The sequence below is a fragment of the Python bivittatus genome, unplaced genomic scaffold, assembly GCF_059951505.1.
Source record: "Python bivittatus isolate LINGU-HERP-01145 unplaced genomic scaffold, Pbiv_v1 ctg000580_np1212, whole genome shotgun sequence".
NCBI lineage: Eukaryota > Metazoa > Chordata > Lepidosauria > Squamata > Pythonidae > Python > Python bivittatus.
In genome coordinates, this window is record NW_028277087.1 from 7,541,425 (window position 1) to 7,557,045 (window position 15,621).

Consider the following 15,621-nt stretch of genomic DNA (forward strand, 5'->3'; position numbering starts at 1 on the left):
AGTCCAATGTTCTGTTCATCCCTCCCTGCCCAATGGCCATCAAGCCTCTGCATACTGGAGCTTCACATCTCTCGGCCATCACTGTTCTTACCATTAAAGGAGACATGAGTATCTTCTCCTGTTGCTGTTCTCCAGCAACAAACATTCTGACGCAGCTATTTCACATTATGGTTTCATCAAGCTACTTACTAAATCTCATGATTCCTTGTCTGGTCTATCATTGACATTTAGACCCCATCAACATAGAAAACAAGACTTTTTCGCCCTCTCTGGCATCTTTTCCTACTCAACTCCTTGAACCTTTTCACATTATTACCTTTTTACTTATTTTGGACAGTTTCTTTTGAAGCCATTTCCCAACATTGGATAATTTGCTCCACTGACCAATTTGATCATTTGGCTACTCACTTCTAAATCATTTGAGAAGCACTGGTTTCAGTATGGATCCTTGGGAGACCGAATTCATTACATTCCTCAAATTTTGTAGATCTCAAAAAAGCTAAGAAGGGTCAAATTATGTTAATACTCAGATGGGAGACTATTAGGACTGTAGCTTAGACTGGGAAATCAATAAAACATCTCAAAAGAAGGCAAGACAAACTATGTCCGTATCGTTGCCAAAAAAATTACATGGAACATCCATGAAATCACAAGAGTTTAGCTCTACTTGGAGAGTTTCTGGGGTGAAAACAATCCATTTATTTTCACACTAGATGTCCTATTTAACAGGTTACCCATCCATAACACAACTGTTCTCTCAATATAAATTTACTACCATCGTTCATTGAATTCCAGATCTCTTTGTTAGAAAACTCCTCCCATTTCCTGAAAGTCAGAATATGCAATATTTACCAGATTGCCTCGACCTGTGTGCATATTATCACCCCCAAAGCATTCTAACTGTCACCCAAACCATGCAGATTCCTCTTTAGCATGACTTGTCCGCCTATATTCTTGATGCATTACCTTTAATTAGATTTTCTGCCAGCTGACCCAGAAGAGTCACTAAATTCAGTGGTTTGAACTTTCTGAATTCTTTTTCAAAATTGGTGTTCAATGCTTGCTTTCCAGTCATAGGATAGAAGAGAAACATATGAACCAGGCCTAAGGAGATCCAGAAAGGCTGTACCTACCTCTCATCCCCTGCAGGATTAGATTATAGTATAACCTCTCTGGAACAGAGAGTTGTGATTCTGGAAAGAATTATGGGCACTGATACCATACGCACATTTTCACCATGACCATCCTGGTAGTAAATGGCATGTCTAGGAGACCATCTTGGACGAGATGAATCAATGATTTAGAAATTAAAAAAAGACACACACAAAAACTATGATGGTGGAATGGGCCATCCTTGCCTCTGAATGATTTGAAATGCTACTTCCCAGTTTCCGGCTACCTGTTGAGTTGCCAGTTGGACATTTATAGTCTACCTATAGATTCACCTTTCTTCACTTGTTGATTTTCCCATTTTCACTACTCTCCCTCCCCTTCCTTTCTTCTCCTTCCAAAAATCTCTCATATCTGCACTGCAGTTGCAACCGCCAATTTTTTCTTCCTTCTTCGCCCCAATGGATGGTGATGCTTCCTGAGCCTGGTGAAAGCCACAGGTCACGCTGGCAGCTCCCGGTGCCACTTTCTTTCTTTCTTTCTTTCTTTCTTTCTTTCTTTCTTTCTTTCTTTCTTTCTTTCTTTCTTTATTTATTTATTTATTTATTTATTTATTAAGTTTTTCAACCGCCCATCTCCCCCCAATGGGGGAACTCTGGACAATTCACAATAAACATTAGAACATAAAATATATAAACACATAAAACCATAAATTAAAACATAACTAAAAAGAAGAAGGAGAGACCAAGGGGATGACAACCTGAGGCTGAAGGCCGAGGCCTCTATGGGGCTAGCCATCCCCATACTTGAGGTATTCTCACCCTACCCCAGGCCAGGTGGCAGAACCAGATCTTCAAAACCTCACGGAAAGCCAGGTTTATGCTGATTTCTTTTGTGAGTTATGGATGTCTCCATCTAGAAGGTTATAGGATGTGATGCAAGCACCCCAAAACTAGGCAAGCACCCCAAAGCACCCCAAAATTAGGCAACTTGGGAAGTTATAGTAGTGCACAGGAGTTATATCAAGCAGAGGTGTTGGCACCAACATGGGATGCCAAAATAAAATGTTTATGTGTGTTCCATTCCCACATTACTTTGCAAGGGGGAAGATTAAATCTGCACAAAACTCTGAATTGGAACACATGTTTTAGAGTATAGGGTTTTTTTCCAAAGTGCATATATACTGACATACCTTGCCTAATATGCATTTAATTTTTTTCAACTGGAAAGATGTATATTTTTAAATACATTTTGGTACATGAAATACATTGCCTACTGTAGACATTACAGTGGGCAATGTACAGTACACTGTACAGATTGTACAGTACACCAGAACTGTACAATCTGGAAAATTATGTTCCAGTTTGTATAATAAATAAATAAATAAATATTAGTCTGGGAGGTAAAGATCCTATCAATTTCCATCAAATACATCTTAAGCAATCGTTGATGAAGCAACAGAAAAGCAGGAGAATTGGGGAAACCTACGTTCAAACCTTCATTCAGCCATGAAGCTCCCTTGGACCAATTCAATGATGTCACAAGGCTGATGTGCAAGGATAATAAAGAAGGAGAAGAAGAATCACATTTGCTGTTCGGAGGAAGGGTGAACTATATAAATACAAATATGATCTGAGACCCAACCTTTGAAGGTAAAACGAAACAACCAATTTAGGTTAGATTAATTGCAAAGGGGCAGAATGGGAGATGGGAAACTGCAGTGGAATACAGGGTAAAGGCAAAGGGAGAATCACAAGAAGAAATGAAGGAGAGAGAAAGAAGATCAAACTGAGTCTGAATGTCTGTACAAAGGTAAGAATGCCTATGTCTGTTATATAAGGAGGAGGATCAAAAAGGATAAGAAGGAGGATCAAAAAGGAAGAGGTACATAGTTCGAGAGAGCCAGTTTGATGGTGAAAGGCACTGGGCCAGAAACTGGGGATTGTGAGTTCTAGTCCTACCTTAGGTATGAATGCCAACTGGGTGACCTTGGGCCAGTCTCCCCTTCTCTCTCAGCCCTAGGAAGAAGAAGGCCAAGGGAAACCACTTCCAAAAAATCTTGCCAAGAAAACTGCAGGCATGGCAAGACTGATTTTGAAGGCCAAAGAAACCCCAACCCCATAGTTAAAAGCAACTTAAAAGATGTGGGGAAGTATACATGGTAGAAATACATTTATTCAGGCTCTTTTGTAGACCATGTTAAAAAAACAAAAAAATTCATATTTTGCCAATTCTTGAGGTTCAGCAAATCTGCTGTCACTCACTTGATTCCTCCCCACCTTTATAAGATGCTGGGAAGACCACCAATCAGGAGCCTGTTAGCCCCTTTCTCAACTACCAAATTTTATGAAAAGGCATAAGCTTTCGTGAGCTCAGGAAAGCTTCTGTCTTTTTATAAAATGTGGTAGTTGGGAAAAGGGATAACAGGCTCCTGATTTTTTGCCACCGCAGACTTAACGTGGTTCTCCTCCTACAATGAGAAGACCATAGGAATGATACAAAGTGCTAAGAAGTCGCTCTTGGCCGCTGGGAATTGGGAAATTTAGTGAACCAATACTGCAAGAATTTAAAAAACACAGGTTTCTAGTCCTCAGTGCTGCAAGAACATAATGGATTTCCTTCAGTGATGCAACAAAGTCCAATGCTGTAAGCAATAATTATCACCCTACCTCAGCTTTGGCCATTTTATGGATCATCTTCCAATGCTTTTGTGTTTCTTAATAACAGCTAGAAAAGTAGTTTTTTATTTATTTTTAACAGGAAAATGGATACTGTTGATCACAGATTGAAATTTCTAATCGCAACGTTCTAAATGCTCTTATATACTTTCTCCCATCCCCTTAACAACGTAGTAAAGAACAGATTCTATGCATTATGCAAACGTTCATATAGACAATTTACACATATTGCAGAATTGCTAGATTCACCAGGAGCTCCAGACCAGAATTTCTCAATGCAACACCCTCCTGACAGGCCCAATATTGGAGATATTGGGTGGGTCAGCCTAGCTGAAATGGGGATTTTCTTTTTAGACTTAATTATACTTTATTAATGAATTTATTACATTTTTATCTCACCCTTCCTTCTAAGGGGTGCTAAAAAAAGTGTACGTGGCTTCCCAGTCTTATAGTACATGGCTTCCCACTCCAACTTGTAGTGTAGGGCAGAATAGGGACAGAAACTACTGTAATACATTTCACCATAGCTGAATAGGGATTTGAACCTGGGCTACTAATCCTGGTCCAGTCATCAAGTTACCTTATTAGCCCTCTCTTCTTAGCAAGGGTATCACCCTCATTACAGAAATAATTATGTACAACAACCCTGTAAAGTAGGTCAGAGGTATTACCTACATATAGCAGAGGTGTTGCTAAGTAACTTGACCATGAGGGGAATTTCAAGGATTCATAGCAGGAACTATTTCACCCCAGTTTTACTAGGTTGGCTATACAGTTTTAAAAACTAACCCTCTATTCCAATGTTTTTCAAATTTGGCAACTTTAAGATGTCTGGACTTCAACTCCCAGAATTCCCCAGGGGAATTCTGGGAGTTGAAGTCCAGGTATCTTAAAGTTGCTAAGTTTGGGAAACACTGCTCTATTCAAACAACAGTAAAATGTTGGGAATAAGGAATACAGGAGTGTGGATCCCCACAGCAGCCAACAACAAAACTCAACAATCATTTTAAAGTTGCCTCCCAAGTCAATCCGCATAAATCACTTGTCCACAATATTGTGTCCTTGCCCAGTTGCTGACACATTTCTGCGTCACCTTTGGCCTACAGACAAAAAAATTCAGAAACCATTGTCTCTCTGCAAAGTTTTTTAAAGTAAGGGTGGGAAAAACTTGGGCACCTACTGAATTTTGAATGAGAACCCCATCATATAATGATCGAAACAGCTGCAAAGGACAGGGAAAGACTTTGAATCCTTGAGACCTATCTTCAGCTTAGGGATTTGATTTGAATCTTGCCATGGTTCAGCCGACAGGAAGGCTAAAACAACTGAGAGGCAGAAACCTGTGCTCATCTACCATCCTCCCATCACCTACTCATAGATCCCAATCAGCCAGCCTGGCTTGAAATAATCTGAAATCTGCCTGAGCATGTTGTAAATCTCTTACGAACCGTAACTGAGACCATCCGCTTTGTTCCCTGGATAAAGAGATCCCTCTCTGAACATACCACCTCTGGAACAAAACAAATTAACACGTACACATGTTCGCACACAGGAAAAATCTCAGGACTCCTAGGAATTTTGATAGGGGAACGAGAGGCCCGATCTACCTCCGTGTGTGTGTGTGTGTGTGTGTGCTTTTTTTTTTACAATTTCTGCACAGACTGTACGCGTTTCAATAGGCTGGATTCCTGCTGTGTACTGAGCCAGCTTGTTTGCTTAAGCCAGCCCGGCTGCAAACTAGAACAAGCCATCGTCCTGGCAAGTCAACAGGTCTAAGGCAAGGACATTTGACAGGCAACCCGGTTTTTCCAGAGTCCAGAACGGATGGAAAAGAACACGTCAAAACCTTCTGCCCTCTTGCCTCTGAAAGTTTTGGTGAACGAACGCGAGTTGCTTTTCTTTACGACAACTCTGTGAATGCTCCACATGTCCAGAAGCTGCATTCCTTCATCTCCAGGAAAGACATGAGTGAACAGCATGAGTTCTGTGCAACTTGAAATCCCCCAGATACATCAGGCCTGGGACTTTCAACATTCCCCCAACCTGTGATTGAGTTGGCTAGCAATTCTGCGGGGCTGCAAGGCGAATGTCTCGGGCGGCATAAAAGTCAAGGAGTGGCAGATTTTGCTCTCACTGTTGCAAAATAGGTTCCTACCCCCCCCCCCCCAAACTGGTAGATGCTCAGGCCTGGTTTGGATTTAAAAATAAATAAATAAATGGCACTTAAGATGTTGCCAGGCTAAATAGGATGTAGAAACTGAGATATATTTCAAATCCTGCCCTTCCAAATCCTCAGAACATTACACATAACTAATCCCCACCAGAGTTACGATAACTAGGTTGGCTAGTACCTCTGTGCTGGCTGGGGAATTCTGGGAGTTGAAGTCCAGACAGCATAAAGTTGCTAAGGTTGAGAAAGACTGGCACAATACCTTCTGCATGTTTGTTCCAAATTAAATTTCACTGCATTCAGAGGGATTTCTTCCAAGTAAAGGTGTTTATAACTGGAAGGTTACCCCATGATATGAATAGGACAGCCAACATGAAATGTAATTCTGAGCACATTTACCTAGACGTAAATCTGGCTGCCTCCCCTGGACCTATCAACAGTAAAGACAGTTTAGGGTCTTTTAGCCTTTATTACTCCTAATCACCATCCCGTTCTTTATAAATTTATGACTCAGGTGCAACAAGTACATGGCCTACCATCTCTGTGCCCAGCTGCCAACTTCAATATCAACCAAATGTCTCTATTTAAGAAGTCATTTGGGTCTACTCCCTCCTTCTGTTATTTTTTCCATTCTCTTCTGGATTTCTGATTTTTCTCACCTCACCCTTTCCCAAATAGACACACCCTGCCAGTTCTAGATCACCGGGACAAGCTCTTTGCGTTCTTGCCTCTACAACATATGAAAATAAGGCCCAAACGAAGGCCTTGTGGATGATCCTAAGACAGCCAAACTAACTTGGAAAACAACTAAAATCCGTTATTAAGTTGGTAGTGGCAGGAGGGGAGATGTTTGAGGGGGAATTGGAGAAGGAGAAAAGAATGCAGAGAGGAAATTTAAATGTCAAGATCAGATTTTGCTTTTCTACCCGGTGCACATGGATGGGGTGCTCTGGTGCTTGAAGGCTTCCAAATGCAAAATACTAGAGGAAAAACACTTTTTCACAACATTAGGGGCTGAGTTACATGGGGCTATGCCGAAGTATATTCTTGTTTAACTGTCTGAAGGACCCACTTAAAAACATGCATCAGCCTTCCCAACTGACACCTGCCAAATCTTTAGACTGCAATTCCCAAAATTCTCAGAAATGGCCATTCTGGCTGGGGAACTCTGGGAGTTGCCCATATATTTTGAAAGAGCTTTGATTGGAGAAGCTTGATATAAAGGACGAAAGTAAAGGGAGAAATTAAATATTGCATTGACTGGATTGGATCAAAGGTCTACCTCACCTAGCCACAGGAGTCTTTTTCTTCTCCTATTGCTCCCTAGTGATATTTAGAGAGAACAACTCTGATGTTGTTACTCAATATTAAAAGCTTTCATGAATTTGTCTAGTGCTTTTGTAAAACTTTGTAAGCAAGCCGTCATACCCACATTTTGGGACTGGGAATTCCGTAGATCCATCATGTGTCATATTAACAATTTGGGGCAAACCTCTTGGGCTCATACACATCTTCTCAAAATATGTATCAAGAAGCTTTATCATATCCACTTTTACTGTAATATCAAATTTCAGACATTAAGTTAAGCAAGCTGAGAAGGGACCTAGGTATGACATGCTCTAGAAGAAGCCTCCTGTCATGATCACATCTGAATCCAAACCACAGCACAGAATTTATTTAAAACAACGGGGAGAACCTGAAAGGATGGAGGGTTAGTCAGTGGTGGCTATAAATACATAAAGGCAGGATATAAACCAAAAAAATATAAGGTGGGATATAAATAAATATCTATGAAAAATGTGGTAATACACCACTTAAAATGTTCTACACAAGATTTGTGACACAAAGGAAAAGCCTTCTATGTGATCTCATCATAGATCCTGTCACTGAATGTTTCCTTTTTTTACAAACAAAAACAAAAACTTATTTTACTGAATTGCCGTCTTCCCCTAGAGCAGTGTTTCTCAATCTCAGCAGCTATTAAGATGTGTGGATTTCAACTCCCAGAATTCTGGGAGTTGAAGTTTACCAATCTTGAAGTTGTTGAGATTTAGAAACACTCCTCTAGATTACGGTAGGCTGATACTTTCTCCTGGCTTCCCGTTTTGGGGGGCTGAAGATGATGATGTCACGCCCGCAGGGGGGGGCAGGTGTTCAGGGGGATGCGATCCATCAAAGGAGCGCTAAGCCTGTCTGAAACCTTAGATTTTGCTTCCTTGCAAAAAATAAATGAGAAATTGGGCTCCGGATGTTTGGGGCAATTCACCACCGCTCTGTCTAGCAGCAAAACGGAAGCTTGTTGCCTAAAGCCGCTTCTGGCTTACTTGCATTCTCAGGCCTTAAATGAAAATATCATTATTCAGAGATGAAGATACTTTGCATCCTCAGGTAGAAGGCAGCTCTGCTCCTAACCCTGTTGCATGGAAATTAGCAAGTATTTAGGGCAGTATTTCTCAACCTCAGCAACTTTAAGACATGTGGACTTCAATTCCCAGAATTCATCAGCCAGCAATGCTGGCTGGGGAATTCTGGGAGTTGAAGTCCACATATCTTAAAGTTGCTGAGGTTGAAAAACACTGATTTAGGGCATTAGGATTATCCTTCTCCTCCTTTTCCATCTTAAATCCCACTGTTCACTCTATCAAAGTATCTTCATTGAATAAAGTTCCCATATTCCCTATTATTGAACATACCTGGATTCCACCATGATGCAAAGAAAAATCTCATCTGTTCCAAGCCTGACATTTGCATGCTTACTAGCCTTCTGTTTCTCTATTTATCATTTATTGTAAATGTTAAAGACTTAATTAAAGTTTGAATATTCATGCCCATCACCAAACCGGAAAACAGCGTTTTATATAATAGACAGAGGGGCCCAGGGGTGGTCAAAAAGGTCAAGATGGTGGCTGGGCCACACATTAAAAGAAAGGCAGGGTTTCAATTGCATGGTTATGGCCACCATCTTGACTTTTTTGACCACTCTCCACAGATGCCTCTGATAGGAGATACACTCCACATTTAATCTTCCTCCTTCACAAGTCTCAGGATCATGTTCAGGTGTCAAAGCCATGGTAGGTCCAAATCAAACCTCCCTTATGTCACAGTGGCTCATTCACATCGCCATCCTATGTTTTAACAATTTAAGAGCCAACAATTTCCACTTGCTTCACATTTCGCATCAAGGCCAAAGATTCCCCTACCATCTCTTGGGATGAGCAAAACAAGTTTACTGGCTTGCCTTCCCGCCCAGATATCTTCCATTTCCTTTCTTCTGAATCTCAGAACAGACCAAAATGCTTTCAAGCCATATCTGCTGTTATCCTAGCTTTCTTAGAAGAGTGACTCCTAGAGTTCTCCTCATATTAGCGAAAATCTTGTTTTGTATCAAGACACCAACATGAAGAGAGAAACGCAAAAGCCTTGCTTGGAGGAACCAACCATGCATCCATTTTTCAGTGCAAATTTCAGCCAGACATGCCAAGGGGCACTCTTGCCCTCCATCACTGAATGTAATTTCTATATGATTCCATGTAGCATTGTGACCACCTTGCTCCCCAAGGACAAAATAATCTAGTTCAGCACAACCCACCTATGCAACGACAAAAACATAAAATGTTTTAAAAAACTGCATGTAAATAAGGAACATTAAGAGGGTCCCCCGGTCCCCCAACACATTGTCCTTTTCTGCTCATAATAAAAAGCACCAGGAAAACATTTCGCGTGCTGATTGGAAGAAGGAAGAGGCACATCCAGAGCTATTTAGACACAGAGTTGTGCCCCTTAACCAGCTACAACGTGGCACTAAGATCTATTCTGGGTTTTTCACTGAATATAGCATTAGCATTTGCAATTATTCCTCCGAAACAAGAGACCTACATGGAGAGAAACACTTGGCTGTTTTCTTTCCATCCCGATTCACCCCCAAACACTGGGTACGGCCTTTTTCCCCCCATGGTGCAAGTTGCTCAGATGCTGGTTTGCACCTAATCTAAACTTCTAAGCACAGAGAGAACCCATTTCTTCCCAGAATTCCATTTTCCACCCTGATCCCTCCATCAGCACTCACACCGCAATCCTTCCCCACCCAACGTCTTTTAGCTGCACTGTAGCAATGCTTGAGAGGGGCAACGCACACCCGGGCTGTAAGATTAAAATGGCCGCTGGAGAGAAAAAATGGCGGAGCGCGCAGGACTTCAGACAAACACCAATGAAGCACTCACCCCAGCGAAGCAGCACGTCTGCCTCTGCGGTGATGTTTAGGGAGCCGCAGAAGAACCAAATCCTCAAATTCTAACCTGTTTCCAAATTGGGAATTTGGGATTCGTAAAACTGGCCCTGTTCTGCATCATCCGCAATGCAAAAGACGTGCAAAAGGCTAAGGGAGTCAAGATTTAGATCAGTGGGTCTGGAAGAAGGATAGAAAAAGATATAAACGGGAATCATCTTTGCGGGGGAGGAGTAAGACGTAATTTATTTTGGCATTTGAGCAGCAAGCCATCAGCTTACACAGTTTCCTTCTTCCCGGTCCATTTTTACATACAGACCAGAAGACGAATAACTCAGAATAAGAAACTGAGCCCAGCTTAGCTGCCCAGTCATTGGAAGTTGGGCCGCATACAAATTTAATAAATAAATAAAACTGGTCCCTTTATTTTCCAAGAGCAACCCAGTAACGGCACTCAACCGTGCTCTAAGTCGTTCCAGGTAGCCGAAGCAAAATTATAAATGACTTCCCCCAACCCTGCCAGACTTTGCACTACACAGGAACATTCTTCAAGCATTCATTAAACCTTAGGTTGCTCCAGTTTTGCTCACTCCCTCCCAGGCAGAGAAAAGGCTTCGAGAGGAAATGCGCAGTGCGATCTGATGCACTTTTTCTCAGCAAAGACCTGGGAGTTCAGCAAGATGTTCATGCAAGCCCTTGGACCCAAACCCTCTACTCCATCTCAAGACACCCGGGGTCTTCCTCAGAGCCCAGGAACCAGGTATGCGTTTTCCCTCCCATAGGTCATGACCCTGCCAAAAAGTAGGTCAGCAGACGGCCTGAACTGAAAATGAGGAAAAAGAACATAAATGTTGGTGTATGCAGAGAGATGTATGATTTGGCTCAGGGAATGATTCACCAGCTAAGTGAGGGTGGGACAGGACGATAGACTAAAACGAGCCATGCTTGTCTCAGAGCGGGAGAGGGGCGCGGCTTTGTGCCATAAGCGCCATTAGCCAAAGGCCGGTCCAAGGTGTCCCATGTTTGTTTATTTAATTTATTAATTACACACACGTCTATGCCGCCGCAGTCAAAATGACTGGGAGAACGGAGTGACTGACGAGTGACAGTTCTGAAAACTGGGCGTCAGGGGTTTGCTTGCTTTCTGCAGCATCCTTATATCCAAAAAGGTTCCCCCTTCCTGATTCCTTATTCATCCCTAATGTCTAACAATCGGTGTAAGATTTCAAAAATTCATGAAATGAGAATGGCCTAGAAGTCTTTCTCTCTCCCTTCCCCTTTTTAGCTGGACATATTCATTGCTTGCCGCTGCATTTATTCTAATCAGCAGAAGGACAGCTAGAAATACGTATGTGGAAGTTTGCAGGTGCAGAAAATTGAACTTTGAATGTAGTAGATGGACAGCTGCCAACCAGAATGGGAGCTCTATTATTTATTAAATGATTTTTTAGAAAGTCTTCTGCTCTCCTTTTTTTCACCCCATCCTTACTTTCTGAGGCTTAATTCCAGGCATGCTTTCACTCTGTATCTCCTGTCCCTCTTCTATAATCTTTGTGGGTACGTTAAATCATAGAAAAGGAAGAAAGGTACGTCTCAAGGGCCAAAATTACATTTTGCTTGCTATATTTCATGCACACACAGATAATAAAATAAAATAAAATAAAATACCTCAAGTCCCCAAATAAAAATTTATAAATCACTGAAAAGAAGAAACATCAAGGGCCATAGTATATAACTTCAGACCAAACCTGACAAACCGATTTGACATTTTCTAGTATGACTGATTAATAACATAAGGTACAATGGGGGATAAAAATAAACTAAAATAAAATTATTCCTTTGCCCAAGGCAAAATGTCAGTCAAAGCTCATAGAATGTAATGACAATATCTCTGAGCAAGTGCAGAGTCTACTATGCACATCTCCGAAGATCTAGAGTTGGAAAAAACACTCCCATATTGAAATCTATACCTGTTATACATCTGCATATATTGGTCTTTCATCCTTACACACTCAAATGAAAATAATATGGATCAGATTACATCCTGCTTTCCAGTTTACTCACGCTGAGTGCTAGCAAAAGTCCTTTACAGAACTCATCAAATTATGCCTTAAATGACTTCCAGGGTAGGGATGAGAAACTGGAAAAGACTGCAGGGTAACCCTAACTTTATTCAAAAGTAAACCTCACTGTGATCAAAGGGATCTATTCCTTAGTAAAAGGATCTATTCCTTCATTATTTTCAGGGTTTATCTCAGGATAAAGGCGGAAATACTTGTTGGCAGGAAATACCACAAGGTCATAGAAGATTATTAAAAAAAAAAAACCCTAGCAAGCAATACAAACTTTTTTTTAAGGAAAAGAAACCCATGAAATAAAAAAAGGATGAGGGATGGATTTACACATACAAACACATGCTGGTTTGCATGTGGAAATAATTTATCTCCCTGCTATCTATTTCTGCAACATAAAACTGCTAGATGTGGGTTTGTACAGATTATGTTATTATATCAAACAAAAAAAACCCTTCATTCTTCAGCGTGTTTTGCACCCAAACACAATTTTTCCTTAAGCTACAAATAATAGTAGTAGTAGTAATAATAATAATAATAATCACAGCAATGATGCAGTGTTTTTGATACAAGTTGCTTAACAAAAGGCGGGCTCAAAACGCACATCTGGAAGAGAAAAATCCCCCCCCCCCTTCTTCTACATCACAATGCACTGTTTGCTATTATTCAACCGGTAAAGATGTATTCGTTTTACTAGTTGCTTGGTAAACTGTTTACCAGTTGCATTGCTTCCTTTTAAAATCTCCTTTCTAAAGTACAGTGGCTTCTTCTGGAAAAGAATACCCACGAGCGAACTGGCTGGACGTCAGAAGAAAATACGAGTCTTTATTCGATGAGGAGCGGAGAGCGCGCGCGAGAACAACCGAGTCCCACAACTAAGCTCCTTAAACCCGGCGACCCTCTTCTCCTTCTTAGGGAAGCCCAAAGCGGAGTGGGACCTGCTTCCGAAGAAACGGTCCCGCTTCGCTTCGCAGGGAAGACGCTTCGGATCTCTCGCCCCGAAAGTCCCCACTTCGGGGCTGGATCGTGCCTGGCTGCGCGATCGACCGTCTCCCACCTGGACGAAGAGAGAGGGATCCGGCACAGATCCTTTCTTACCTCGCATCTTCCACGCCGGTGTTTCCTCCTCTTATCTCTCCTCTGCAAATAGCATGGGAAAAAACACACCGTCAGAAACTAAACTCCTTGCAGAAGGAGAGGGGGGGAAATAAACAGATACGATGCGCAGCGGAGGGTATAAAGTTTCCAGCGTGGGATCGTGCGGGCGGTGGGCTCTCTTCTCTCTCTCTCGCCTGGTTCCCCCTCTTCTGCTTGGGTTTTGCAGATCGCCTAATGATCAATGGGAAGGGGTTGAAGAAGCGTCTTCCTTCTGACGTCTCCACACCTTCCCTTCTCCTTCCTCCGCTCCTTCTCTCCCAGCCAAGCGCTCTTGGAGAACTGCTAACCTACTTTCTTCCAGAGGTTGGTATGTACAAGAAGCATGGGGAACTCACATGACAAATCCCGGGCTCGAGCCCCGCCCACCTCCTGTCAATTTCAGCCCAAGCTCCGCCCCTCTGCGTCCGGGGCCCGCCCCTCCGCTTTGCATCCTTGGATTTGTGTCGTTCTGATCGGTTTTCCTTTGACAAAAAAGTGCAAACGTGGTCTCTCTGGCTTTTCTTCCCGTTTTTTGCACTGCATTCACACTTTTCTCTCTCTCTTTTTTCCCCATAGGTTTTCTTATCCAGCAAAAGCATAGATTTGTTTATTAAACAGATTGCTGTCTGGCACAAAGCATATGTATGACCTTATATGTGTGTGTGAGTGTGTGTGTGCACCTATGTGTATAGGAGGGTTTAAAGGTATGGACACACATGCATTTTAAGGTGGCTATTATAGGGGTCTCGTTTTACAGCTAGTCCTTGTTTAGTGTTTGCCTCGTTTAGCGACCATTTGCTGTTACAACAGGGATGAAAAAACAACTTGGCGATTAATCCTCACATTTACGACCTTCGCAGGTCTGTAAAGCAAAGGAAAGCTGAAGGAAGATTATAAGCACAGTTCCGGTTTCCACTTAGCAACCACTTCGCTTAATGACTGAGTTGTTGTCTCAATTGTGGTCACTAAACAAGAACCATTTGTTTTGTATACTGTGCTTTTTTATTTATTCATCTTGTTTAAAATTTATTATCAGCCCTTTTTCAAATGGATTCCAGGGTATTAAACACAGTGTTAACATACAGCAATGTTTCTCAACCTTGGCAACTTTAAGATGAGTGGACTTCAACTCCCAGCATGGCTGGCTGGGGAATCCTGGGAGTTGAAGTCCACTCATCTTAAAGTTGCCAAGGTTGAGAAACACTGACATACAGCAACCGACTGATTAAAAAACAGAAACCATACTAAAGAAGCAGTTGAACTAAGACCATAGCTACGTAGAACATTTCTTCCAAATGCCTGGACAAGCAGGAAGGTTTTAACTTGGTGCCAAAATGATTGTAACCTTAGTGCCCATTTAATCTGTCCTGGAATAGCATTCGGGAGTTGGAGAAGCTACTGCAGAAAAGGCCCTGCTTTTAAACCGCAGCTGCGTTGTACCTTGGTAAAGAAGCATAATTGTATAACCAATCATCATCACTAGAGGAATGTACATATTGGGATATCATTTTGCAACAGACCTATTTGGCTTGAGTCGATATGCTAAAATATTCCTTATGCAAAGCCAAGATCTGTATCTTGTGGTGATGAGTTCCATATACTAATGTAATGACTCATTTTGTTTAGTACTTAGTGTTCAGTGTTACAGTGTTCCTCTGTAGGAAAGGGCATCATTAACTGCAGTATAATCTCCATTGATAAAATGTCTCCATTGCTTAGCTTAATTCCCTTTTAAAACACCTTAAAAGTGTTTTAAAAGTGGCAGTTCTCCACTTTTGCTGATTTTATCATCGGGGGAAAGTAGCACAGCAGCTCTTCCATTCTAGCATCGGGGGAGGATATAATCTCTCTTCACTTTGTCACCAGCCCATGTGTATTTTTTATTTATCACACTCTTTCTCATGGTATTCCTGAAGTAAAAAGAGAAAGAAATCCTACTCTTTTGCAATGTTACTTACCCTTCTCTGCACCTTTTAAAGCACTCTTTTGTTGTTTGTTTGTTTTGAGTTAGGATGCAGGTTATGCTTTGAAATCTTTTCTTCAAGAGGACTAGCACCTTGCAAGCCCCAAAACTAGGAGTGTGGGGCAGGGGCAGCAACTTAGCCCTAAGGGAGCCAAAGTTAGATCTTTTATTTTAAACCCCCATAGTGCCACCTAGTGGAAGAAAAAAAAATCCCACAGCCACTTGGAAAGTCATCACATAGATTTTAAAACGTCCCATGATATGCC

The 15,621-nt window shown here is 41.7% G+C and overlaps 1 protein-coding gene across 1 annotated transcript in view; it reads right to left on the bottom strand.

Moving 5' to 3' along the window:
- The window catches only part of LOC103056720 (nuclear receptor ROR-beta-like), a 48,018-nt gene extending 34,286 nt beyond the window's left edge, over positions 1 to 13,732 (bottom strand). The window contains exon 1 of the mRNA XM_088149470.1: positions 13,354 to 13,732. Within this exon, the coding sequence (XP_088005596.1) occupies positions 13,354 to 13,360 (7 nt within the window). The 5' untranslated portion in view covers positions 13,361 to 13,732. The remainder of the gene's footprint in view (positions 1 to 13,353) is intronic.
- Positions 13,733 to 15,621: the final 1,889 nt, after the last annotated feature.